Source organism: Ursus arctos, unplaced genomic scaffold (assembly GCF_023065955.2).
Source record: "Ursus arctos isolate Adak ecotype North America unplaced genomic scaffold, UrsArc2.0 scaffold_8, whole genome shotgun sequence".
Taxonomy (NCBI): domain Eukaryota; kingdom Metazoa; phylum Chordata; class Mammalia; order Carnivora; family Ursidae; genus Ursus; species Ursus arctos.
The window spans coordinates 60,591,615-60,617,462 of NW_026623100.1; the positions used below are offsets into that span (position 1 = coordinate 60,591,615).

The following is a 25,848-nucleotide window of genomic DNA, read 5'->3' on the forward strand; positions in this document are numbered from 1 at the left end:
TATTTATATACAATATAAATATATATAAACCATCAATAAGCCAGAAAGGATGCTCAAAATCATTAGCCATCAGGGAAATGCAATCAAAGGCATGAAGAAACCCCTCTTCCCAACCACTAGGGATGTTTATAATAAAAAGGATAATAATAACAAGTGTTAACAAGGGCTTGGACAAATTAGAACCCTCACATCCTGGTGAAGTATAAAATAATGTAGCGCTTAAAAAAACATTCCGGCTTTAAATTCTTTGTTAAATTCCTTTGAGGTGGTAAAACCTGCTGCTAATAGAGGAGAAAAGCTGCCCTTTAGGGAAGGAGCCTTATACAGAGACAGGAGAAGTGGTTGAGTGCATGTCATGCTAGGAAGCACATGGAAAAGGATGTGAACATGAGGTCCAAGAGAGCAGGGAGAAAGCGGCTTACAAGGAATAAAGACGGGCGCCTTATGGGAAGGAGGAAGAGAGGAGAAAAGTGAGGCCCTAGGTATGAGTTAGGCTGCGTACAGGCTTAAGCTGGTATAACAAGAACGCCCCCCCCCCCCCGCCCGCCACCATGGCTTACAGAAAACAAAACTTTATTTTCCTCTTCTCTAACAGTCCAGAAGTGAGCAGTCCAAGCAGGTGGGTGTTGTTCTGTGCAAGCTTTCACACCCAGAAACCTACTTTTTGGACCCCTCTATTCCTTAGGCTATTGTCTTGTACTTCATGGCTAGGATATCCACCTTCCCTTTGCAGGAGTGCCCTATTCTGTAAAGAATGGAGGAAGTTCCATTAGGGAGACAACCCCAAAAACCCAAGTCGAGATACTGAAAGAGTCTCACTTACTCAAGTTTGCAGTTAGGAACATTCCACACCCAAGAAACAATAGGTAGTGTTTGCTTCTCAAGAAGAAATGACCTAAGGTTGATGAAGTCTGACTCCAGTTTTGAAAAATCGTTTCAAATATTTAATAGCATCTCTTACACCTCAATTGTAAAGCAATCTTCCATTTCCTGGAAGAATCAGGAAAAGTGAAAAATATGTAATTCGTTTATATTGGTCAGCTATACTGCTACTAATTACTACCTATCAGATTTTCTTACACTTTAGGAAAGATACAACTTGTAAATATAATGGAGCAGATTCACAATCATTGCCCTACCTATAGAGAATTATTTCTTTCTGAAGCAAAACACTGGTCCAAACTTAGCCATTTCTCTTAAAAAAAAATTGTTTCACTTCCAACTAACATACTTACTTTTTCACCCAGGTGCATTTTTTGAAAAGAAACCTCTGAAAAACCTTCAGCAGTTGGATTTGGCAGGAAATTATGTGAGCAGTGATGGATGGCTTGCCTTCATGAGTGTATTTCAGAATCTGATGCAATTAGTATTTTTTTTTACTTCAGTACTACAAGATTTTTGCCTGGTGCAGCACTAGTCAGGAAACTTAGGGGCGCCTGGGTGGCTCAGTCGTTAAGCGTCTGCCTTCAGCTCAGGGCGTGATCCTGGCTTTCTGGGATGGAGCCCCACATTGGGCTCCTCTGCTGGAAGCCTGCTTCTTCCTCTCCCACTCCCCCTGCTTGTGTTGGCTGTCTCTTGCTGGCTGTCTCTATCTCTGTCAAATAAATAAATAAAATCTTTAAAATAAAGGAAACTTAGCCACGTGTTATCAAAGTTAACTTTTGTGCAAGAAGCTACCTTGTTGGGTGGCAGTTTGATGGTGATGGTATCAGCGTTACTAAAGGTGCTTTTAAACCAGTAACTTAAATAAAGGCTACCCTGAGCCCATGAATGCTCTGGGGACCCCATTACTTTCAGCCTGGTGACTTAATAATCTTTGCTCGTCCAGTGCAAGAGTCTGAAAGTATGCGGCAATCCATTATATAACCTAAAAATCACCCTTTCTCAACAGTGTCTGCCTAAATTGCCCTTTCCAAACTTTCTCTTCGTTTCCTGGTATCAGGATGATGTGTGACATCATGACCTCTAGCTGGCCTCTTCCATGGAAATTTACTTCCTTAATTTCATCATTTTAAAAAAAAAAAGGGAGGAGGATGCCAGGAAAATGAGACCAAAGAAGAGGAGGAAGCGCGAGGGAGTTTCATTTGACAACATATGCAATAGTTCTGTGTCTTACTTATCACAAGTACGATTACCAGGTATTTGAAGGGATCTTTTGTTTATCCTTGAGTTCCCTTTGGTCTCAAGAATAGGACACAAAAATTGATATACTGTGTGCATATTTCCTTAATACAGTGCCTGGCATGCATTGGATGCTCAACAAGTATTTGCTGAATTAAATGAAATGACCAATGAATAGCTATTGAATAAAGAAACAAGCCAAAATTATTTAAGATCAGAGAGAAAACTCCATGTATGTTCTTTATTCAAACAGTGTGGTTCAAACAATTTGGAATGTAAAAAGCATTTCCTTATATAAGAAGCAGATTAGACTTCCAAAAAGATCAGCATACTTTAGTCAAGCAAAAAAATTGGCAGTTTACGAGCAGCTGAATCGGAGGCTTGAAATTCAGGACCTCTCCATTTGCTGATACATGTATATAATTCCAACTGTACCTTCAGAGACTAAAGAAGAAAGAAAAATGTAGCCCATTCTTTTGCACCCTAGGAAGCTAAGGGTACCCTGTCCTAAACTTTTCTCCAACACCCCCCAAAATAATCCTTCCCCACAAAGAAAGAAGTCTAAGAAAAATGTTTGATCGTAACAGATTTAAGTCAAGGCAAGTCTGAAATAAACAAAAACCTAAATGGTGTTAGCCTGTAGTTTACCTTCTATTCTCATGGCACCTCAAATTAATGGCTTGGGTGTTGGTGTAGGTAACACTTGGCCTGTATGCTGAGGTAGTCACTGGAAGGACATACTGGGCACAATATTGTTTAGCAAATGGGCATAATCTCTACATTTAGTCATAAAATTTTAGAACTGATAGTTTATAGATCGACTAATTCATTCCCCACCCTATCTTTACAGATGATAAAGCTTAGAGACTTGCCCATGGTAACCAAACTACTTACATAGTTGCAGCATCACGCTCAGAATCCAAATCTCTTGACTTCTAGCCAGTGTTTCTTCCATTACAGTATGGTCTTTTCTCAGACAGGGTTAATTACACTCCATGGAACTTACTCTTAATCACAAGCCATGGGCCAAGTAGTTAATTCAAACTTCTTTCTTTGTTTAGCTTCACATGACTCTGTGGCAAGATTTACTAGTAAGACTACTGCTTTTAGGCCTATGTTGGCCAAGTTTCTTGTTTTCATATCCAGATGCTGGTTGGAGCTCGGCAAATAAAAATTCATTATATAATAACGCATGGACCAATGTCACCTGCAGCAGTTGGCATCGGTAAATTTCAGCAAGTAGAGCCAATTCCTTTAGAACCCACAGGAAATTTCTTAAATAGTGTAGGTGGGTATCAAAGCACCTTTGGTGGGACAACTACACAGGAGTTGCCTCTGAATCGGTATTGAGGAAATAAGCATTTAACATCATGCAGAATTGTGTTCAGTACCTGCACGCTTTAAAAATCCCATAAGAATGGAAAAGACATGCAAAGGGTGGCAGCGCAGACCTCTTGATCATCACTCAGTACACGGCAGTTCAGATTTCATGTATGACCCACTTGGATGAGGTCGATGGAGGGAAAATCATCCTTTAACAGCAGACCAATAATAGGTACACTAATAGTTGGAGAACATAAGACAAAGGACAAGGAACTGGTTGCCTTAGTACATTTTACGAAGTTTCATTTTCCCAGTAGTCAAGATAGTGTGCATTCTATTTCTTCAGCAGGTCACATGCCTGAACAGGGTTACAGATGTTAAAGACAAAGACTGATTCCTCACCATGCAAAAGCTGGGACATGGTCACTTATTACAGGATGACGACCATTCTGCTTGACAGAGGTGGCTTCTTGGGTGTTTGTGATTCCACTATGAAATCGGATTTGGAAGTGTTGCTCATATTTTAAAAAGGATGAGTTGATTGAAGAAACTTACAAATTCTTCAAAAACAAAATCTTCTCTACATAGCTGGCTTATGGCCGGAAAAGTCATAAATCTCCAGGAGTACTAGATTCCAGAAAAGTTGAATCCACTGTCAAAATACCTTTTTAAAACTCTAATTATAAAACTTGTGATAAGAACAAAAACCACCTCAGGTAATTTTGTAATTTGCTGCTTATAATACTTTTTATAAGTAATATTGGCCATGTTGGCAAGTCCTTAACATTTGCATTTGGAAAATAATAAAAAAATAAAATAATCCATATGATTCTCACACTTCATCACAGTTAACAATTTATGATTTTGACAAAGCAAAACAAAATAAGTTAGAAATTACCTGTTAGACATCTAACAATACCGTATTTTATAATCCAGGGTCTATTATGTTTTGGTAAAATTATATAATATAAACTCAAAATTATTTATGCAACTTTGAAAAGATATCAAATCCCATATTATGCAAGGAATTCCATATGTTTTGTAATATATTTGATATATTTTGTTAATAAAATGAGGATTAAAAAGTCAACCAATGAAAAGTTGACAAAAAAGATAAATTCCATCATTATGTCAGTATTTGGATTTTTGGTGTTTGTTTGTTTTATTATATCAGTATTTGATTAAATGTAAGACAGAAAACTGGGAATCCTTCATTTCATATTACCAAAGGATCTGGTATTCATTTAAGCAAAATAAAACACTTTGAGAACCACGGACTATTTATAAATGTACTGAAATATTTTAATGAGAAAAACTATAAAAAACGGATAATTAAAATTTTCAAATTATGCTAGACAGAATATGTTCTAAAATTTCTCATAAAAAATTTTGCTTTTCTTTTGCAAGACATAAATCAAGAGGACCTCAAAGAAAAATGTAGCAATTAAGTTTGGAAAAGCTATAAAAGAGACTTTTACTTTTGGAATGGACATTTTTTTTCCTTTCCTAAAATGTATACCATTATTCAAGAAGCATGTTTATAAATTTCACTGAAGAAAAAATTATACTTTTAATAATGTGACAGATCTGCTCCATCGAGTGGTTCTCTTATTGTAAAGATAATGTTATCACACTGCAGTGAACTACAAAACCAAAAATAGCAAAATTCAAATTTAAAGAAACACACTTTCTATAGGAAGCCTATTTAAACCCTATGACATTTAGAAGGTTCTCACAGCCCCAAATACATTTTACAAAAATATAGTTTCATGTAATGTGAACAAACCCATTATTCTCTAACATTTAGAGTAAATGATTGAACAGTCAATGCACAGTTGGATTACTAAATAAATTGGAAGTCAAGGAGTCAATATTTCTCATAAAAATAAATTAAATTACAGTACATCATGGTCTTGGTTGTCCAATTCTATTGTTAGTTCCATACCTACTTGGCATATTTGTAAAACCAGTCCTGAATCCTTGGGTTGCTCCAATTCCTGGAACTCCGAGTCCTTGATTAAGCATGCTAGTATAAGGTGTGTGTCCATGATTAAGACCCAAACCATAAGGTCTTGTTTGGGTGTTCAGCAGAATAACTGGGTTCATGTTTTTTCCAGGGGTGTTAAATGAAAATTCTGGAGGTGGACTACTAGGTTTAGCTGGAGTTGATGTGACAGGGTTTGAATCATCAGTACCCTTTAAAGGAGGCATTGGAATTATGTGATGATCTGAAAAGTTTAGGACATTGGCTGCAACAGGCCCAGATAGTAAGGCAGGTCTAATCCAATCATCCTTGAAAATCTGAACAGTCAAAGTAGACACTAGAGTGTACAGCCTGTTGGTGACATGAGCAAGAACCATTTGTTCGTTTGCATCTCGTCGAATTCTTACATGAACTGATCCAGCCTAAAAGGGGCAAAATCACAGGAAAGAGATTCTTAAAATTATACCACTGAAAATTTCATTAGAAATAAACATTTATGATTTGGTTGTAACTGTTACTTGGTATTTTCTTTATTTTAAATTTTTAAAAAGATTTTATTTATTTGAGAGAGAGAGAGCAAGTGCACAAGCAGGGTGAGGGGCAGAGGAAGAAGCAGAGTCCCTGCTAAGTAGGGAGCCCCATGCGGGGCTCGATCCAGGGACCTGGGATCATGACCTGAGTTAAACGCAGATGGCTAACCGACTGAGCCACCCAGGCCCCCCATATATTATGTTTTTAAAGTAGGTAATAGAACAGTAGGTACAACAATGATTCTATTTTGTTTAAAACACATAGAGACAGAAAAATAGCCAAGAGTAACAGCACTTATCTCTAGAGGATAGAATTATTAAAGGTTTTTATTCTCTTTTCTTTGACTTAGTTGTAAGTTTTAATTTTTCTAAGAATCAGGTACTATTTGCATAATAAAACAAGTAAAAATACATAGTAAATAAAATTAAAAGTCCAGCAGACAGCTACCTGGGTGGCTCAGTCAGTTAAGTGTCCAACTCTTGGTTTCAGCTCAGGTCATGAACTCAGGGCCATGAGATCGAGCCCTCCATCAGGCTCTGCGCTGAACCTGCTTACGATTCTCTCCTTCTCCCTCTGCCCCTCCCTTCTCCCCACTTTCTCTTTCTCTAAAAAAAAAAAAAAAAAAAAAAAGTCTAGCAGACATTCAATGTTGATTTCTAGATAAACTCAGATTTTCAAAAGAAAAAAAATTATGACAAAGAATAAACTGCACATAAATTAGCCAAGTAGTTGGTTTAGTTACAATGTGTCTGAATCTATGACTTTAGCAGTAGTGAGAGAGTTACTGTCAATCATAAGACAGAGAAAATACAATGCTGAAATTTGACTTCTAGTTTATTATTTTTATGTAAGACAAGTCATGTCTAGAAATGAAGTCATCTTTGATTTCTCCCTTTTCTTGGCCACTACCATCTCACAGTCATCATTAGACAAAACTACAAAAGACACCGTAACCTCTTTCGGTTGGCTATGGAAATTAAAGCAATTAAAAGAAGTGAAAACCATTTCTGTGCAGGAGCCTGAACAAAGTCTGCTGTGACTATGGTGTTTGCATTAATTTATGGCTTCTATGACAACTATTCTTGGCAGTTCAAAAGCTTGTTTTATTTTGTTCTTGGTCTTAATTAGGCACTACATGGGTGCAGGGTTAGATGGCCACGTTCTGAACAGCTGGGTGACTGCATTCTTTGTGTTTATAAGCCACCCAGCTAAATAAACACTTATCTATTGTTTTATTAAGACTGGTAAAATTAAAGCAATGATTGAAAATGAACTACATTTGGGGGTCCCTGGGTGGTGCAGTCATTTGAGCATCTGACTTGGTTTCAGATCAGGTTGTGATCTCAGAATCTTCAGATCAAGCCCTGTGTCAGGCTCCGTGCTCAGTACAGAGTCTGCTAGGGACTCTTCCTCTGCTCCCGTCCCTACTACCTCTCTCTCTCTCTCTAAAATAAAAAAATAAATATTTAAAAAAATGAACTATATTCCTCAAGGAATGTAAATTGGTATAGCCATTTTTGAAAAGTGACTGGCTGTATTAAAAGCTATAAAAATGTGAAAATCCCTTTTAAAAAAAAGATTTTATTTTTAAGTAATCGCTACACCCAACCTGGGGCTCAAACCCAGAACCCTGAGATCAAAAGTTGCATGCTCCACCAACTGAGACAGCCAGGCACCCCAATACGAGTATCCTTTGACTCACAAAAACGACTTCTAAAAATTAATCTTAAGGAATAATCACAAGTCTGTGCAAAGATTATTCCACAAAAATGTTCATCCCAGCTCTTTTTATATGGGAAAAATGGAATACCACTTTGTCCATTGGGGACTGATTAAATAAATGATGGCATATTCATATAATGTAAAACTGCAGCCATTAAAAGTTATGTTGGGATTCCTAAAACATAGCAGTAGTAGTGGCACTTTTTTGAAATGCCCCAAATATCTCCAGAAAAACAGAGAAACTAAGATATTAAGTCCAAAAACCTATGGACAACATCTATAAAAAAAACTAGATAACATGGTTCCCCTAAGACCTGCAAGGTATCAGCATCTGTGCAGGAGGAAGTGACAGGATATCTGACTGACCTAAAAACCTCAAAGCACCTAACCTGTACTTAATGGAAATCTAGGACAGCAAATTTGAGAAAGGCAGCTAGGAAACCGGGAGGGGTTCTACACATTTCAATAATGGGTGAGTACACTGAGTCTGCAGTAAGAAGAGCTGGAGCAGCCTAAGCCCTGTGAGTTCTCCAAAGTAACCAAGCAAAGCTCCCTTCCATTATAAAGCCCCACGTTAAGAACAAACAATTGTGTCTGAATCTCTGAATCGAAATTGAGCAACAGAGTAGAAACAAAGATAAAGAAGTTCAGATATAAATGGGAGGAAAAGAATCAGAAGAAAAAATTTTCACTTCACAGACTCATCAGAAGAGGGAGCTTTAGAACCATAAATTCAAACAAAGTACCCTACACCACTCCTTATTTTAAAGTTCAGGCATCAAAAAGGATGAATACCTACCATTTACATTGACGTGGATGGAACTGGAGGGTACTATACTAAGTGAAATAAGTCAATCAGAGAAAGACAATTATATGGTTTCATTTGTACGTGGAACATAAGAAATAGAGCAAAGGATCATAGGGGAAGGAAGGGAAAACTGAATGGGAAGAAATCAAAGAGGGAGACAAACCATGAGAGACTCTTGACTGTGAAACAAACAGGGCTGCAGACAGGGGAGGTGGGTGGGTGGATGGGGTAACTGGGTGATGAGCATTAAGGAGGGCACATGTGGTGAAGAGCACTGGGTGTTATAGACAACTGATGAATCACTGAACACTACACACCTGAAACAAATGATGTAGTATATGTTGGCTAACTGAATTTAAATAAAAAAAATAAAGTTCAGGAATACAATTTTGCATAAAAAGGAGCAACAGAAAAGGACTGAATCCAAATTGCACAGTTATTATAAGAAAAAACGAGAAGAAGAGATTATGAAAGATCGCCAGAAAGATTTACCTACAAAATAAGAACCATAACCTATTTTTTCCAAACAAGCTGAAAGACATGAAACAAGAATATATACATAAATCAGCATTAGAAAACCTCAGAAATGAGGGGTGCCTGGGTGGCTCAGTCAGTTAAGCATACTGACTCTTGATTTCAGCTCAGGTCTTGATCTCAGAGTCATGAGTTCAAGCCCTGCATTGAGCTCCACTCTGAGCATGCAGCCTACTTAAAAAACACACAAGCAGGGGCGCCTGGGTGGCTCAATCGTTAAGCGTCTGCCTTTGGCTCAGGGCGTGATCCCGGGGTCCTGGGATTGAGCCCGACATCAGGCTCCTCGGCTGGGAGCTGCTTCTTCCTCTCCTACTCCCCCTGCCTGTGTTCCCTCTCTCGCTGGCTCTCTCTCTGTCAAATAAATAAATAAAATCTTGAAAAAAAAAAAGCAACACAAACAAAAAACCTCAGAAAGGAGATGACAGTGACTAACATAACATAATAAAAAATTTTAAAAAAAGAAATGAGATGACAGTGAGAAATAAGAGAAAAAACAATCACTTCAGAAATGAAGACCAAGCTAGAAGGAATACAAAAACAAATAAACGTACAGGTCTACTATAAGAGAAATTAAAGGTGAAGAGAAGGAAAGTTTTAAAAATCAAAGGAAATGAAGAGACAATAAGAAACTGAAAGAAAGTAACAAATATGAAAGAAAGGCAAAGATCCAACATGCTTATAATAGGAGTTCCCAAAGAAGACAAAAAGAGCAAGAGAACAAAATATTAGTAATTAAAGAAAACTTCTCTGAAAGTTAAAAAATTTTTTAAATAAAATTATTGAAAGAATATACTGCATACCTGAAGTAACTAACCCAGAAAGATCAACACTAAGACATAGTCTAGTGAAATTACTGGACTTAAAACAACAACAACAACAACAACAACAACAAACAAAACCTGTGGGCATTTAGGCAAAGATCAAGTCATATTTAAGAGAAAAAAAAAATCTGACCAGCACAGTAATACTTAGTGACATAGAAAAACTGTTCATGATATGTTATGTGAAAAGAGCAAATTATAAACAGCATGGTCTCATTTTCTTTTCTTTTTTTTTTTTTAAAGATTTTATTTATTTATTTGACAGAGATAGAGACAGCCAGCGAGAGAGGGAACACAAGCAGGGGGAGTGGGAGAGGAAGAAGCAGGCTCATAGCGGAGGAGCCTGATGTGGGGCTCGATATCATAACGCTGGGATCACGCCCTGAGCCAAAGGCAGACGCTTAACCGCTGTGAAACCCAGGCGCCCCCATGGTCTCATTTTCTAAGGAGAGTAAATATAAGAGTATAAATAAGAAAATTGTCATGGCAGGTTTCTCTACATGGAAGGATTATGGCTATTAAAAAAAGTTTTTTCTGAGTACTTTTCTGTGTTTTCCTCATCATTCCTGACACAGGAATGAAACCATGCCATAACAGTCTCTCTGGTAATAGGTCCAAAGTGGATTTGTGAAAATTAATAAAAGGAAACCTTACTAAAATGGGAGTCGGGAGGCCAGAAGGGAGGGCCTTTGAGGCCCTACCGCCCCTAGTCAACTGCAGACTCAAGAGGGAGAGAGGTCAAGTCCATACTACTTTAACTACTACTTTATTATATCAGCAGGAAAAAGGAGGCTTTCCTTCTTCCCCCACAACAGCCCAGTCAATAAGAGACTGTCATAACTCAGCAGTGAAAGCCACTACACTTGAACTCCCAGTTTCCTCCACTGGATTTTTCAGTTATAACAGCCCTTTCTACTTTACCCTTTCCTCTATAAAAGAGCATTCCTCTCTTCTGTTCTCCAGACTTGCCTATGGTTTTGCTGTAGCTTGCTTGTCTCAAATTGCAAGTCTCTGCTATTCCCAAAAAAACCCTTTTTGCTAGTAAAATAACTGTTTTATTTTTAAGGTTAATATAAAAAATATGGAATTTTATGCTGAAGCAAGTTGTGTTATTGTAACTCTTTAATATGCTCAGCAAAATCTTCAAAAGCAGAACTGCAATTAAAAAAATTGTACTTTTTACTTTTCAGATATTTTCATATTCAGAAATGTGTGACTACAGATTTGTCTTATCTGGACAACCCTATATTAAGAGATCATTAACAGTAGTTTGAAAGGAAAAAAAAATAAAGAAAAATATCCTTCAATTAATCTCAATTAGGTTACTGAATCCATCTACATTTTAGACTCTATTGAACAGAAATGGTAATCGAAGATTCTATAAAAAATTTAAAGAAATGCTCTTTTTAGTTTTAAAAATTATAAACTATGTTGTAAATTATCTAAGTTAATACGGAAAACATACCAATGAGCCAAAACCTAGGGTCCAAAAATGCTCATTTCGAACTTCTAAAACTCCATCCAGGGTGGATACCTAATCAAAAACAAAGAAATAGGATTGATTGTATTTGCCATATCCAACACAGTCAGTCACATTATGGACTTGATCTAAGCCTAGAAATGACATGCATGAGGACCCTCATTAGGCAAGAGTCCCAGACCACTCAAGACATCATTTCTACTTACTTGGTAGTGAGCCAAGACCTTGTATTCTGTTTCTTGTCTGGCCCCATCCCTTCAGAATCAGGTCTTTACCACCTACACCCAGCACCACCTTGTTCAGCAGTGTATGGTTCTTTTCGTGTTGTCAATATGTCATGTATTTATATCCAGCACTTGTGGTATTAGATTTTTCTCCCTTTTGGGGGTCTTCTCTATCATTTCTTTTTCTGCATTCCCTTTTAACAAGTTTTTGCACAACACAGGCTGTTATTTGAATGTGGGTCACAGGACATTCCAAGACCAGATATATCGTGTATGGCCCACTGGTACAACACCGGCTTCACTAGCTGAGACAAGCAGCCAGCTACATTGGTGAAAGTGGCCTTTGTGATACCAATAACCAATAGTTTGAAATACTCTCAAAATCTAAATAATTTAATTATCTATTCCTTCATTAGTAAAGAGGTAGGTATTTATAAAATAAAAAATCTAAACTCACAGATCAATATGTTACATGGTGAAGTAATCAATCAACATGTAAAAGTGGCCTTTGACTTAATCAAAATCCAGGATTTGAATACAGACTCATAAAAACCATAGTATTTACATAGCTAGAAGTATGGGCTCTCGACCATTACCTTCCCTTCCACATTTCTTTCAAGCTTCCAGACTGAGCAATTCCTCAAATTTTTGTACTTTTGTCACTGTGTTGTATCTCTTACCGTGTTATGATAAAAAACACAAACTCCCCTAAAATAAAATCTAGGTAGGGCTGAATAAAGTATTATTTGTACCCACTCTTTCCATCCTCTAATTATAAATTAGATTTTATTTACTATTTTACTTACTATTCCACCTTACCTCTCTGATAAGTTTGTCCAACTGACCAATAACATGGGGTGGTGTTGTCTGGAGAAAAAATAAAATAAAATATGAATAACCCAGGGAGATTAAAAAAAATTGCATAGTGGCCCTAAAACTAACAGATTGGGTTATACCAGACTTTGCTTTGTTTGACATGTGTCTTATCATGATTCAGTGAAGAGAGGTTTCTGTTGGCTAAGTGTTAGAAAAGGCATGAGGATAAGACAGAAAGAAAAGCAATGCTTACAAATATGTTCATCCCCGGGAAGCTATCTTTGTATTCAAGTGCTTGTCTACAGGTGTTCCTATTGTTTAAATACATAGTAATTTGTCATTTTTAATTTTAAGTTTGAAGTTTAAAAGTCTCACTAATTCAAGGACAGGAAATAAGAAAACAATCACAACCAGATTACAAAATAGACAAAGCACATTTATTGGGGGGAAAATCAATAGGTAAAAAAAATTTATAAGTAACACTGTTTTCACTTGAAACATTAGAAGCAAAATATTTTTAGCTTATGATTTTGTCTTATATTATAAATATGGGAAGATTTGTGCCTATTTTATGGGCCAATAGAATTTCATCTGCTTCTTACTATACAGACTTCAAAGATTATTGTTTGACTTTATTTCTGATGGGAACTTCCAGTAGCTAAAAATTTCACAATCTGGTAGAAGAGCACATATAATTTTATAATCTGGTAGAAAACATGGCTAATATTAAGCACGTGCATTGGAAGAAGACCCTTACCTGCAGTAATACTTTGCCACTGTACACGCTCATGGGATACATAGTGCCAAACGTCATCAGAGCAATGGCTATGGCAGAAGCAGTGTCTACAGCAAAATAATTACTAAAAGGAAAAAACAATTCTAAATCTTAAATGTATGCCTCGTTGAGCTACTTACAATTCAATCTTCCAAAACATTAATTATCTAAAGCAACAGATTGTTCTATCAATACTGGCCACTACTGGCAATGGGAGTGTCTCCAAAACAACAACAACAACAACAAACCCCAACAATAACAACAAAATGTTTTCAGAATCCTTTCTTGCCAAAGTTTAGTGGAAAATAATTATGTTAAGCAGTGTGAAGAGATGGTGAAGAAAAAGTGAACATTTCCCCACTATGTATTCTCAATCTACTTGCCAAGTAGAAAGAGTTCACATATATCCACTTGTGGCGACAAATACAAACCTTCAACTAGTAATTTCTGATACAGAGAAGACTGATGTACTTCATCAGTGATTCTGGCAATTTTCCTGTAAACAACACCTTTCCAATTATTACTACCAAGAATTTCTGAAATTCCCTAGGACTTACACAATGTGAGATTCTACAGGAGTTCGATAGAGGAACATGGCAACACCCATCAGCAGTTCAGACTGTTCTTTAAGAAGACAGACCAAAATGCCCACACTTACAAGCTGATCATGCAGCACTCTTTTTTAAAAAATTTCCCCACATGCTGGGAACAGAAGCATGAGGTAAGACATAGTCGCTACCTTTGAAATAGCAGGAGATAACCATGCAAAGAAAATAAAGCAATTTGGGAACAAAGGAGAAGTCCTACAGGGTATCATGGAGGCACAGAGGAGTAAGCAACAAGCCTCCTGAAGAAGGGATAACCCAGAAGGGCTCAATATAAAAAGAGGTGATATCTGAGCTGAGTCTTCCAAGATGAGTGAGCCAATGGGAAGAAGATATCACAGACAGAGAAAGCAGCAGGTGCAAGTGCATGGAAGTCCTGATACAGCAGGTAAGTATACATGGCTGGATGGCCAGTAAGGGTGGCAGGGGCTTTACCATGCTAACGACTTTTAGTTTCTTAAATATACAAAGAGGAGGACTTTGAAACAGGAAAATACTATGGTCAGACTTGTATTTTGAATGATGATGCTAGTAAATGGAAGATAACTAGAGATGTATGAGACAGAAGACCAGAAGACTATTCTAATTAGACCAAGGAAATGATATGGCCTCAATATGGGCAGCAGCAAGGAGAATGGGAAGGAAGAGACAAATTAAAAAGAAAGATCCAATCAGACTAGCTGACAAGACTGTTATTTACAACAGCCAAGACATGGAAACAACCAAAGTATCCACTGACAGATGAAGGGATAAAAAATGTGAGATACACACACCCACAGACACACACACGCTGGAATATTATTCAGTCAAAACAGGAAGTAAATTATGCCATTTACAATAACGTTATAGAGAAAGATGAATACTGTTATGATCTCCCTTATATGTGCAATCTAAAAATCAAAACTCATAAGAAACAGAACAGTTTTGGTGGCTGTCAGAGCAGGGAATAAGGAGGTGGAAGAAATGGGTGAAGGCGGTCAAAAGATATAAACCTGCAGTTATGAGACACATAAGTTCTGAGGATGCAATGTACAGCATGGTGACTACAGAAACTTAAAAAAAACAAACACAAGACTAGGTGACCATTTAGAACTGGCTTTGGGAGGGATGAGAGGGGAGGAGGGAGAAAGGAGTAGGTTATTCAAGAATGCACTGGAGTTTCTAAAAAAAAATCAAACACTGAATTATCATAGAATCCAGCAATTCTACTTCTGGGTATATGCCACAAGAATTGAAAGCAGGGGGGCGCCTGGGTGGCACAGCGGTTAGGCGTCTGCCTTCGGCTCAGGGCATGATCCCGGCGTTGTGGGATCGAGCCCCACATCGGGCTCCTCTGCTATGAGCCTGCTTCTTCCTCTCCCACTCCCCCCTGCTTGTGTTCCCTCTCTCGCTGGCTGTCTCTATCTCTGTCAAGTAAATAAATAAAATCTTTAAAAAAAAAAAAAAAAAAAAAAGAATTGAAAGCAGGTATTTGTACACCCGTGTTCCCAGCAGCACTTGTCACGATAGCCAAAAGGTGGGAACAATCCAAATATCCACCAATGGATAAGTCGGCAAAATGTGTTATATATGTCAATGGAATATACTCAACCTTAAAAAGGAAGAAAATTCTGACACGTATTACAACATGTATGAATCTTGAAAACACTATGCTTAGTGAAATAAGCCAGACACAAAAGGACAAATATTGTTTGATTTCATTTATAGGAAGTACTTCGTCGAATTCACAGAGACAGAAAGTAGAAGAGTGGTTGCCAGGGGCTGGGGCAAGGAAGCGGGGGGAGTTACTGTTTAATGAGAGTTGAGCTTCGGGTAGGGAAGATAAAAAAGTTCTGTAGATAGATGATGGTGATAGTTATACAATGATGTGAAGGTACTTAATGCCACTGAAGTGTACGCTTTAAAACTGGTTAAAATTTTAGTTAAATGTTATGTATGTTTTAACACAATTTAAAAAAACAATGCACTGGAATAGATGGTAGTGGTATTCCCTGAGATGGGAAATACAAGAACAAACAGTTATGGGGATGGGGAAAATAGGTTCAGCTGTTGTAGACATGAATAGAAGTCAGTAAGATATGCCTTTTGGAATTTAACAGACATCTGGACTAGAAATAAAAGTTTGGGAAACCCAGAGGTGGTAAATAAAAACAAGTAATTGAATGTAATCTCCCAGGAGAGTATGCAAAAGAGGAAAAAGAATAAGGACAGATCTTAATAAATACTAGTATTTAAAGGGTAGTAGTGAAAGAATCATAGGTCATAAAACGCTAAGGTTAAAGCAGGTATAAAATATATTTCCTAAAAGGCTTGCCTTTTAAAAAATTGTTTCACACCTACTTCCTCTTCCTTCTCTTAGCAACAGTAGCAATGGCTTATCTCTCTTTTACTGATTTCTCTGTTTCACTCACCAGGTCAGTTTTCCATTCTGAATTACAGACTATGATGAAAAATACATATTGAATCCAACCCCCTTAATTTTTCAGATGAAGACACTTAAGGACAAGACTTAACAAAGTTACACAGGCCACAGGCAAACATGCTCTATGCTTAATCCTTATCCATCCCCCAGATGCCTTTAAAAGTCAGGCCCCCAAAACGGAAACCATTTGACAGCAATAAAAAATACTTACTTAATTTCAATTAGCATATATGTAATACAAAGAGCAAATGCTCCAGCAAGATCAATCAAAACAAATGGATTCATTCGGGGAAGGAAGATACTGCTAAGTCCTGGAATAATTCCACACAAGCTATGAAGAAACAAAGAGTATTCATTAGCAGAATCCAATGTAATATTGATGAAAATCTTGTAAAAGATAACTTGTATTTCAGTATATGTCTTTTATAGAAAGCAAAGAGGATTTGGGGACAAAGCTCTCTCATTCACAAAGGTCTCATATCACCAATTAAAAAGTAAGAAAAAGTAAAAGAAGAGTAGGAGTCTGATCTGTAAGATTCATGTAGTAACTTCAGCAACGAATAATGTAAGTTCCCATGACAGATGAATTTCTTGTGCACCCCTCTGAAATTATGTATATCATGAAACCCCATACATAACATCTTACCTTCGACTAAGATCTGCAACATGCTCTTGAAGCCAACTCGTACTAGCAGCTTCAAGAAGAAAACACTTAAATTACCTATATAGAAAAATCAAGCACTACCAGAAATTCTTGATTTTCTTAATTAAAAAAAACAAGTTTGGCAATGACTGTATCACATTTTACAAAAGGACATGCTACTCAAATCTAGACCTTTTTCCTCTTTTATGCAGTTTCAACTATTTATATCACCAACCTGAAGGAATTGGTGAGCTACACATGCCACTGTTACAATTAATTTTAAGTTTTAAAGGCTCTTTAATGTAAAGCAGAACTTCCTAACCAGTGTGCTGAGAATGGATTATAGGTAAACCAATTAACTTCCTCAGCTCTCAGAAAGGACAAGTGGGGATCTGGCTACATGCAGACACCTGCCAGTTACTGCCCCTGAACAAGCAGCCTCCAGGCTCAAGCATCCTCTTACACTGATCTCAGGGTTACAGAAATACTCACTTTTTAATGTGTAACATGATGTAAAAAAGATTGGCAAGCTTTATACAAAAGCCATATAGTAGAGCAGTTAAGAGCAGACTCTGATGCCAGAATACCTGGCTTAAAACCCAGCTCTGCCTTAGCTAGATGTGTCACCTGGGGCAAGGGATTTAATTTCTCAGTGCCTCGGTATAAAATAGGAATAATAAAATTATTTACCTCAAACGGTTTACGAAGAATTAAATGGGTTAATCTACATAATGAATTTAGCACAGTGCCTGGCAGATAGAAAGTGCTCAGTATTATTTTCCACTCAAATTTCAACTGTCACAAATATTAATGCTTCTATGAACTTTAAAATCCAGCTAATGAAAATACAAACTAGATAACCTTTCTGGAAATAAGTCTGGCACAATACACATCAATGACTTAAAAAATATTGTATTTCCAACCCATTTACAATTTCTTCTCTGGGGATATATCCTAAAGAAGACTCAGAGATGCATACAAGATATTTGATATAAAAAAGCAGATTGTAGCGTTACTTGTAAAAGGAAAACTTGTATCTTTCTGATCTTTACAGAGAGGTATCATTTCTAAAACGTACCTTCTTAAAATTTCTAGAGTAACCATTATACTATTTTAAAAATTTATAATTTTTTCAAAATAATTCTGGACATTGCAAATATCACTTTAATTTTCTAGTTCATGCAGTAATTCTTAAACTCTAATTCATACAGATACAACTCATGCTTCATAATATTCATGAAGTTGTTTACATTTGAATGGGCAATTCAGAGAGCTTTCTTCTCTTGACTGTCCTAGTGTTCAAGTCAGCGAGTCAAAGTGTGGGTCCGTGCACACAGCCCACTTTTGTTTTTACCTCACTTCTCCAACAATTAGTGATTAAGCTTTTGTGGGTTAGTGGGATTCCAGAACATGGAAATGACTGAAAAATGACAATAATTTTGACTACTGAAGTGAAATATCAGTCTGAATTTTTAAAGACTTGAAAATAAATATTTCAAAACACATATGCTACTTTACAATATATGCCCATCCACCACTGACAGAGAGAAGTTCCTGGGAACTTATTTAATAGAATACAATTATTTGCAAAGAGCACATCAACTATTTGAAGTATACCGATGCTTCTAAAATGCTTGCAATAGGCTTTTCGTAGGTAGGTTATACATCTAAAATCCCATTCATGTTCTTTGGCAAATGTAATTTTTCGTCATATATAACTTAATATATGTCAGTTCTGCCTGTTTTTAAGTAATGTTGTTTTAAAGCTTGAAATAATGAGATTTTGTTTTATAATTCTCTACTTAGAGAAGACCTGAGAACCTCTAGGATAGTTCCCTCTTCTCTTCAGGATAAGCTTTCTTGTTGATTTATAAGTTAATGAAATAAACACAAGCCTTGTTTTTATGGCGATTAATTGGATTATTTATTAATGGTAAATAAAAATCATACCTTCAGAGACATAAGCAAAAGGTTTATTCCGAATAGAAAGCATCGTGAACAAGTTGAAGGAAAGAGCCACAAAAGTACCAACTAATAATCTTCCCCTAGAAAGAATAATAACATTCACCATTATTTTTTTCTTGGTAATACCAATATGCAATTTCAGCACGCAGACAAAGGGATGGGAAGGCAGAATGGCCTGTTTCAGTGGTTTGGGATTTGCAGAGCCACACTCTGCAACTTGCTTTCAAGCTCCATAATCCACGTCCTGTCTATTGCTCCATCTTACACAGGACCAAACCTGACTCAGCATTAACAGTATCTTCTTACAGGTATCTGCTGTTATAAATCCATATAAATGCAACGGTGTTTGGTTTACAGTATACTAGACAGGTCAGAATATCATGAATTAAACTGATCAAAATAGGTGAAGTCCATATATTTGGCACCTATGTGTAGTAGATAATAACAATTCTATCTTTTCTAAAGGTGCTACTAAAAGATTTTGGGCATCAAATTTTAAATTACAGGAGATCAATGGGGCTAGTTTGGTGTGTTGACCTAGGACTGGAAATAATGAGGGACCTAAAGCCAGAGTACAAAGACTTTCTCATGTAATATAAAAACATAAGGGCTTGGCAATCGTTAAGGGTGAGAAGTTGTCTTGGGATTTGGGAATTTTGTTTGTGAAATATCAGAGAAATGTATATTGCCACTTTCTGAACTCTGACATTGGCCAAAGTAATCATTATTCCTAAAATACCACTTAATAACTGGGAATCAAAATAGTAAATTATGTTATGTCAAAAGCAAAATCTCACGTGTGTATCTCGGGCTGCTCCAAAAAGCGTTCTGCACTAAAAGAAAAAAATAATGTATTAAATTAGTTCTACAAATTATGAAATTAAAAAGCCTTATTAAATATAGAATTAATCCAATAAGTGAACAAAATCTTTTTTTAAAATTTATTTAAGTAATTTCTATATCCAACATAGGGCTCAAACTCAAGACCCCAAGATCCAGAGTTGCATGTTCTTCCAACTGAGCAAGCCAGGCGTCCTGAACAAAATCTTTTAATATGATATCCAACTGTTGATTAATAGCAGTGATCACGCAAGGAGACTTACAAATTATCCTCAGTATGTAATATCAATCTTCTCTAAAAAACATGTTTCAATGGGTTTGTAACTCAGCATTAAAACATGTCTGACTGAAGCCTTTTCTTTCATACCTGCCCAAGATTTAGTAGCATCAAAATAGAGTAATAAAAGATGGGTGAAAAGAAGGGAGAAAAGTCTGAAACATGAGAAAGCCATACTATCAAAACTCTAGCACTGTTCATCTTAATTTCATCTTCAAACCAATCCAGTGTTTCATGGATTCTTTCATGTTCCCAAAGGTGACACAGGTGGAATTTACAATGACAGTAACATTGTATACAAATGTACCTTTCTTTTAATATAAACAGAGCTCCCAACTGTGCCAAGACTGTGGAGGCAAATACAGCTAAGACTTCTAATCTTTCAAATCTGAAATCAGAAAATTAATTAGATCAGCACAATTCATAAACCAGTATCTCCAGAACATATTTTCATTCATTTATTTACTCACTCAATTTTCGTACGTGCCTACTATAAGCCAAACATTGTTCAAACAGACTACAGATTTTCTAGAATGAAGATAAACAAAGGACATCACAGATTAAGAAATGAGTGCCTATCTGTACAACATCTATTTCCAGGACCCACTTATGGCTCTTATTTTTCTAGAAATAATTATTATCATAATAACAGCTAACACTTGATTGACCCATCTTGTGTGAGACATTGGTCTAAGTGCTTAACATTATCTCTTTTTTTTTTTTCTTTAAAGATTTTATTTATTCATTTGACAGAGATAGAGGCAGCCAGCGAGAGAGGGAACACAAGCAGGGGGAGTGGGAGAGGAAGAAGCAGGCTCACAGCAGAGGAGCCTGATGTGGGGCTCGATCCCACAACGCCAGGATCACGCCCTGAGCCGAAGGCAGACGCTTAACCGCTGTGCCACCCAGGCGCCCCAACATTATCTCTTTTTTAAAAAGACTTTCTTTATTTGAGAGAGAGAGAGCATGAGTGGAGGGCGGGGTAGAGGGAGAGAGCAGGGAGCCTGACGTGGGGCTTGATCCCAGGACCCTGAGATCATGACCTGAGCCTAAGTCAAATGCTTAACCAACTGAGCCATCCAGGCGCCCCCATATTATCTCTTCTAAACTTCCCAACACTTTAGGGAGATTACTTTATACACTTTTTAAAAAAAGAAGAGATAAGGATGGTAACACACAAAAAGGAAAAGTAACTGTTTAGAGTCATATAGCTAGCAAGTGGAGGAGTCAGGTTTCCAAACTTAGGCACTCTAGCTCCAGAGTTCATGATTTTAACCACTGATTATACTGTCTCTCACTGTTACACATAATTGCAGTTAATTATGGCTATGTCTTATAACCCCTAAACTGTCAGCTGGAGGCCAGGGACTGTGGTCCTATTCATCTTAGCTTTTCCCACAACACATAACTTAATGGCATTCAATATTTGTGGCATGTATAAATCCTTGAAATTTCTCAAGGAATTACATATCTTCAGAAAAGATAGTAAAATAATTAAGGATGCTCCTCACATTGCTGTTTGTAATGGGAAAAAAATGTTGGAATCAACAATAGAACATACTATTAAAAATATAACAGAAATTGGGGCGGGGCGCCTGGGTGGCACAGCGGTTAAGCGTCTGACTTCGGCTCAGGGCGCGATCCCCGCGTTATGGGATCGAGCCCCACATCAGGCTCCTCTGCTATGAGCCTGCTTCTTCCTCTCCCACTCCCCCTGCTAGTGTTCCCTTCTCTCGCTGGCTGTCTCTATCTCTGTCGAATAAATAAATAAAATCTTAAAAAAAAAAAAAAAGAAATTGGGGTGCCTGGGTGGTGCAGTTAGTTTAGCCTCCAACTCTTGGTTTCAGCTCAGGTCATGGTCTCATGGTTTGTGAAACTGAGCTCTGCACTGGGCTCCATGCTCAGTGTAGAGTCAGCTTGGAGATTCTCTCCCTCTGCCCCTTCCCCCACTTGCGTCATGCTCTTTTTCTCTCTTTCAAATGACTAAATAAATCTTTAAAAAATATGTAACAGAAATGTACTTATTGACATGGAAAGATATAAGTGAAAGGGTGAGTTATAAAAGAGTACAAAAACAGTATGTAAATGAAGCAAAGTTATTTGTGGAAATTGATAAATTGATATTAAAGTGCACATGGAAATGCAAAGAATGAAGGAAAGCAAAGATAATCTAAAGAACAAAGCTGGAAGATTTACACTGCCAGATGTCAAGATTTATTTCAAAACTATCATAGTTAATACAGTATAGTACTAATGCAAGAATAAACAAATGTACCAAATTGAACAGAAAAGAAAATCCAGAAATAGAATTACATGTTCATAATCACCTAATTTATGTTTATGTCTTAAACATAAAAAAGCAGTAGAAAAAGGATTAATTTTTTCCCGTTTTATCAATTGAACAACTAGATAGAAACAAATGTGCCTTGACCTCTACCTCAACCCATACACAAAAATGAATTCCAGTTTGACTGTAGGTCTTAAATGTGAAAAGTCAAACAAGACTCCTAACTAATAGCAGAATATCCTTATGACCTAGGAGCAGCCAAGATTTCTTGACAAGTACACAAAAAGGACTAACCATAAAAGACTGATAAATTGAATTTATCATTAAAATTAAAATCTTTTCATTTGTGGGAAAAGATATTTATATATAAGAACTTTTACAGATCAATAACAAAAGAAAAAAGGTAACCCAATTTAAAAGTGAGTAAAACACTTAAACAAGCATTTCACAAAAGAGGTAATCTGAACAATTAAGAAACATATGAAGAAAGTCAATAAAAAATAGGAAAAAGTGATCAACTGGTCACCAGGGAAATAATTTAAAACCACAAGACACAACTACATACCTTAGAATGGCTTAAAAAAAAAAAAAAAGGCAATACCAACTGATGTTACAGGCATGAAACAACCAGAACTCTCATATACTGTCAGTGGATTCTGGATGTGTTTGTAGGTTAACCTGATGCAACGTGCTTATGGATGATGTGGGGAATGAGAGACTAATATAGTATTTTGCTTGAAAAACTGAGCGGTGGTACATTTACTGAGATGGGAAAAACTGCAGAGGAATAGGTTTTGGGGGAAGAAGACAAGAATTCTCACCAATATTTAAGACACCAATTAGATATCCATGTGACACTGTAAAGAAGGCAGTCTGAAACAAGATAGATCTCAGGGCTAAAGAACTGGAATCTGGAATTACTAAATATAGATGATATTTCAAGCTACGTGATTGACTGCAATTATACTCAGATGTTAATTTTATTGTTTAATTGCTCCCTCCTTTCTTGTTCACTCTAAGTAAGTGGGCCAAAATAGGAGCTATCATGTCCTTGTCTTCTGACCACAGTATCTGATCTAAAGACTAATATCTGTTCCAAGCTGGACCAATCAATAGCTCTTTCTCATGATTTTTTTTCTTTTTTTTTATTTTTTTTATTTTTTATTTTTTTTTATTAATAATGATTTTTTTATTATATTATGTTAGTCACCATACAGTACATCCCCGGTTTTCGATGTAAGGCTCGATGATTCATTAGTTGTGTATAACACCCAGTGCACCATGCAATATGTGCCCTCCTTACTACCCATCACCGGTCTATCCCATTCCCCCACCCCCCTCCCCTCTGTAGCCCTCAGTTTGTTTCTCATAGTCCATAGTCTTTCATGTTTCATTCCCCCTTCTGATTACCCCCCCTTTCTTTATCCCTTTCTTCCCCTACTGATCATTCTAGTTCTTATGTTCCATAGATGAGAGAAATCATAATGCTTAGTGAAATAAGTCAAGCAGAGAAAGACAACTATCATATGATTTTTTTCTTTTTTTTTTAAAGATTTTATTTATTTATTTATTTGGGAGAGAGAATGAGAGAGCACAAGCAGAGGGAGGGGCAGAGGAAGAGGGAGAAGCAGGCTCCCCGCTGAGCAGGGAGCCTGATATGGGGTTTGATACCAGGATCCTGGGATCATGACCCCAGCACAAGGCAGATGCTTAACTGACTGAAACGCCCAGGCGCCCCTCTTTCTCATGATTTTCTTAACTAGATTTGGGGAAAAGACTTTCCTTCTCTAAGATGAAGGTAAGAAGGTTCCAAGTTAAGGTCTTGTTAGGAGTTTTTCCAGGATGGTGGGGACAAGTGGTCTGAGAAACTAAACCTGACATGCAGAGAAAAGCAGGCCTGAGAGGTAAGAGAAAGACAATGTCCTGAGTGTGCTAGTTCCTATGCCAGTTACCTCAGTCTTCCCACGTTTTGATTATATAAACTATAAAAGTTCCCATTTCCCCCCCATACTAGTTTGAGTTGGATTTTTGTCACTTACAACCAAAAGCCTTAACTCAGAGTCACAGATTTCTATATACAGATATCTATATATACCTTATAACTGATTATCATAGTAATAGTCAAACTCTATCAAATCTCAGTGACATTTATGAATATCTTCACTTTGCATTAAAATTTCATGTTTACTTTGCTCCCTTGTTTAAGTAAATAAAACCTGATTTTGTTCAAAAGACTAAGTCTGGTCCAAAAGTTTATTTGCTTCTTTAGATGGGAGAAGATATTTGGAAATGATATATCTGATAAGGACTTAGTATCCAAAATATATAAAGAACTTATACAACTCAAGACCCCCCCCAAAAAAATCCAATTAAAAATGGGCAGAAGACATGAACAGACATTTCTCCAAAGAAGACATACAGATGGCAAGGGACACATGAAATACTCAACATCATTTATCATCAGGGCAATGCAAATCAAAACCATAGATGAGATATCACCTAACACCGGTCAGAATGGCTAAAATAAAAAACACAAGAAACAACCAGTATTGGTGAGGATGTAGAGAAAAAAGAACCCTCGTGCACTGTTGATGGGAACGCAAACTGGTGCAGCCACTATGGAAAACAGTACGGAGGTTCCTCAAAGAATTAAAAATAGAATTACCATATCAGCTAGTAATCATACTACTGGGTATTTATTCAAAGAATACAAAAACACTAATTTGAGAAGATATGTGCACCCCTATGATTACTGCAGCATTATTTGCAATAGTCAAAATATGGAAGCAGCCCATATGCCCATCAATAAATGAATGGATAAAGACAATGTGGTGTATGTATATACATATATATAAATACACACACGACACACAGACACACACACGCAATGGAATGTTGCTCAGGCATAAAAAAGAATGAAATCTTGCCATTTCCAACAACACGGATGGATCTAGAGGTTATAATGCTAAATGAAATAAGTCAAAGGAAGACAAATACCATGCGATCTCACCCACATGTGGAATTTAAGAAACAAAATAAAGAAAAAAAAGAGACAAACCAAAAAACAGACTCTTTACTACAGAGAATAAACTGGTAGTTACCAGAGGGGAGGTGGGAGGGGGGATGCGTGAAACAGGTGAAGGGGATTAAGAGTACACTTATTGCGATAAGCACTTAGTAACGTATAGAATTATGAATCACTATTGTACAGCTGAAACTAATGTAACGCTATATGTTAACTATATTGGGATTTTTAAAAATAGAAAAGAAAACAAAAGAAGGAAGGAAGGAAGGAAGGAAGGAAGGAAGGAAGGAAGGAAGGAAGGAAGGAAGGAAGGAAGGAATGACAAGTGTTGGAGAGCTAGCTAGCGGAAATGGAAAATAGTGCTGCTGCTGTGTATGGTGGTTCCTCAAAAAGTTAAACTGGAATCACAGAATATGATCCAGGGATCAGTATACACCCAAAAGAGCTGAAAGCAGGGATTCAAACAGATACTTGTACTCCAATGTTTATAAAAGGATTACTCACAATAGCCCAAAGGTGGATATAAATCAAATGTCCATCAACAGAAGAATAAACAAAATGTCATATATACATACAATAGAAAATTATTCAACTTTAGGAAGTAATGAAATTCTGACGGGTTATAACACAGATGAAACTTGCAAG

General features: G+C 36.8%; 1 protein-coding gene across 2 annotated transcripts in view; it reads right to left on the bottom strand.

Annotated features, from left to right (window-relative positions):
* Positions 1-2,328: 2,328 nt before the first annotated feature.
* SLC30A6 (solute carrier family 30 member 6) overlaps positions 2,329-25,848 on the bottom strand; it is a 37,280-nt gene continuing 13,760 nt past the window's right edge. For both annotated transcript variants that reach the window (XM_026478566.4, XM_057308997.1), the window contains 9 exons: positions 20,199-20,279; positions 19,572-19,607; positions 18,760-18,854; positions 16,813-16,861; positions 16,378-16,497; positions 13,122-13,224; positions 12,368-12,415; positions 11,310-11,378; positions 2,329-5,850 (listed from right to left, as the gene is read on the bottom strand). In XM_026478566.4, the coding sequence (XP_026334351.1) occupies positions 5,350-5,850; positions 11,310-11,378; positions 12,368-12,415; positions 13,122-13,224; positions 16,378-16,497; positions 16,813-16,861; positions 18,760-18,854; positions 19,572-19,607; positions 20,199-20,279 (1,102 nt within the window). In that variant the 3' untranslated portion in view covers positions 2,329-5,349. The remainder of the gene's footprint in view (positions 5,851-11,309; positions 11,379-12,367; positions 12,416-13,121; positions 13,225-16,377; positions 16,498-16,812; positions 16,862-18,759; positions 18,855-19,571; positions 19,608-20,198; positions 20,280-25,848) is intronic.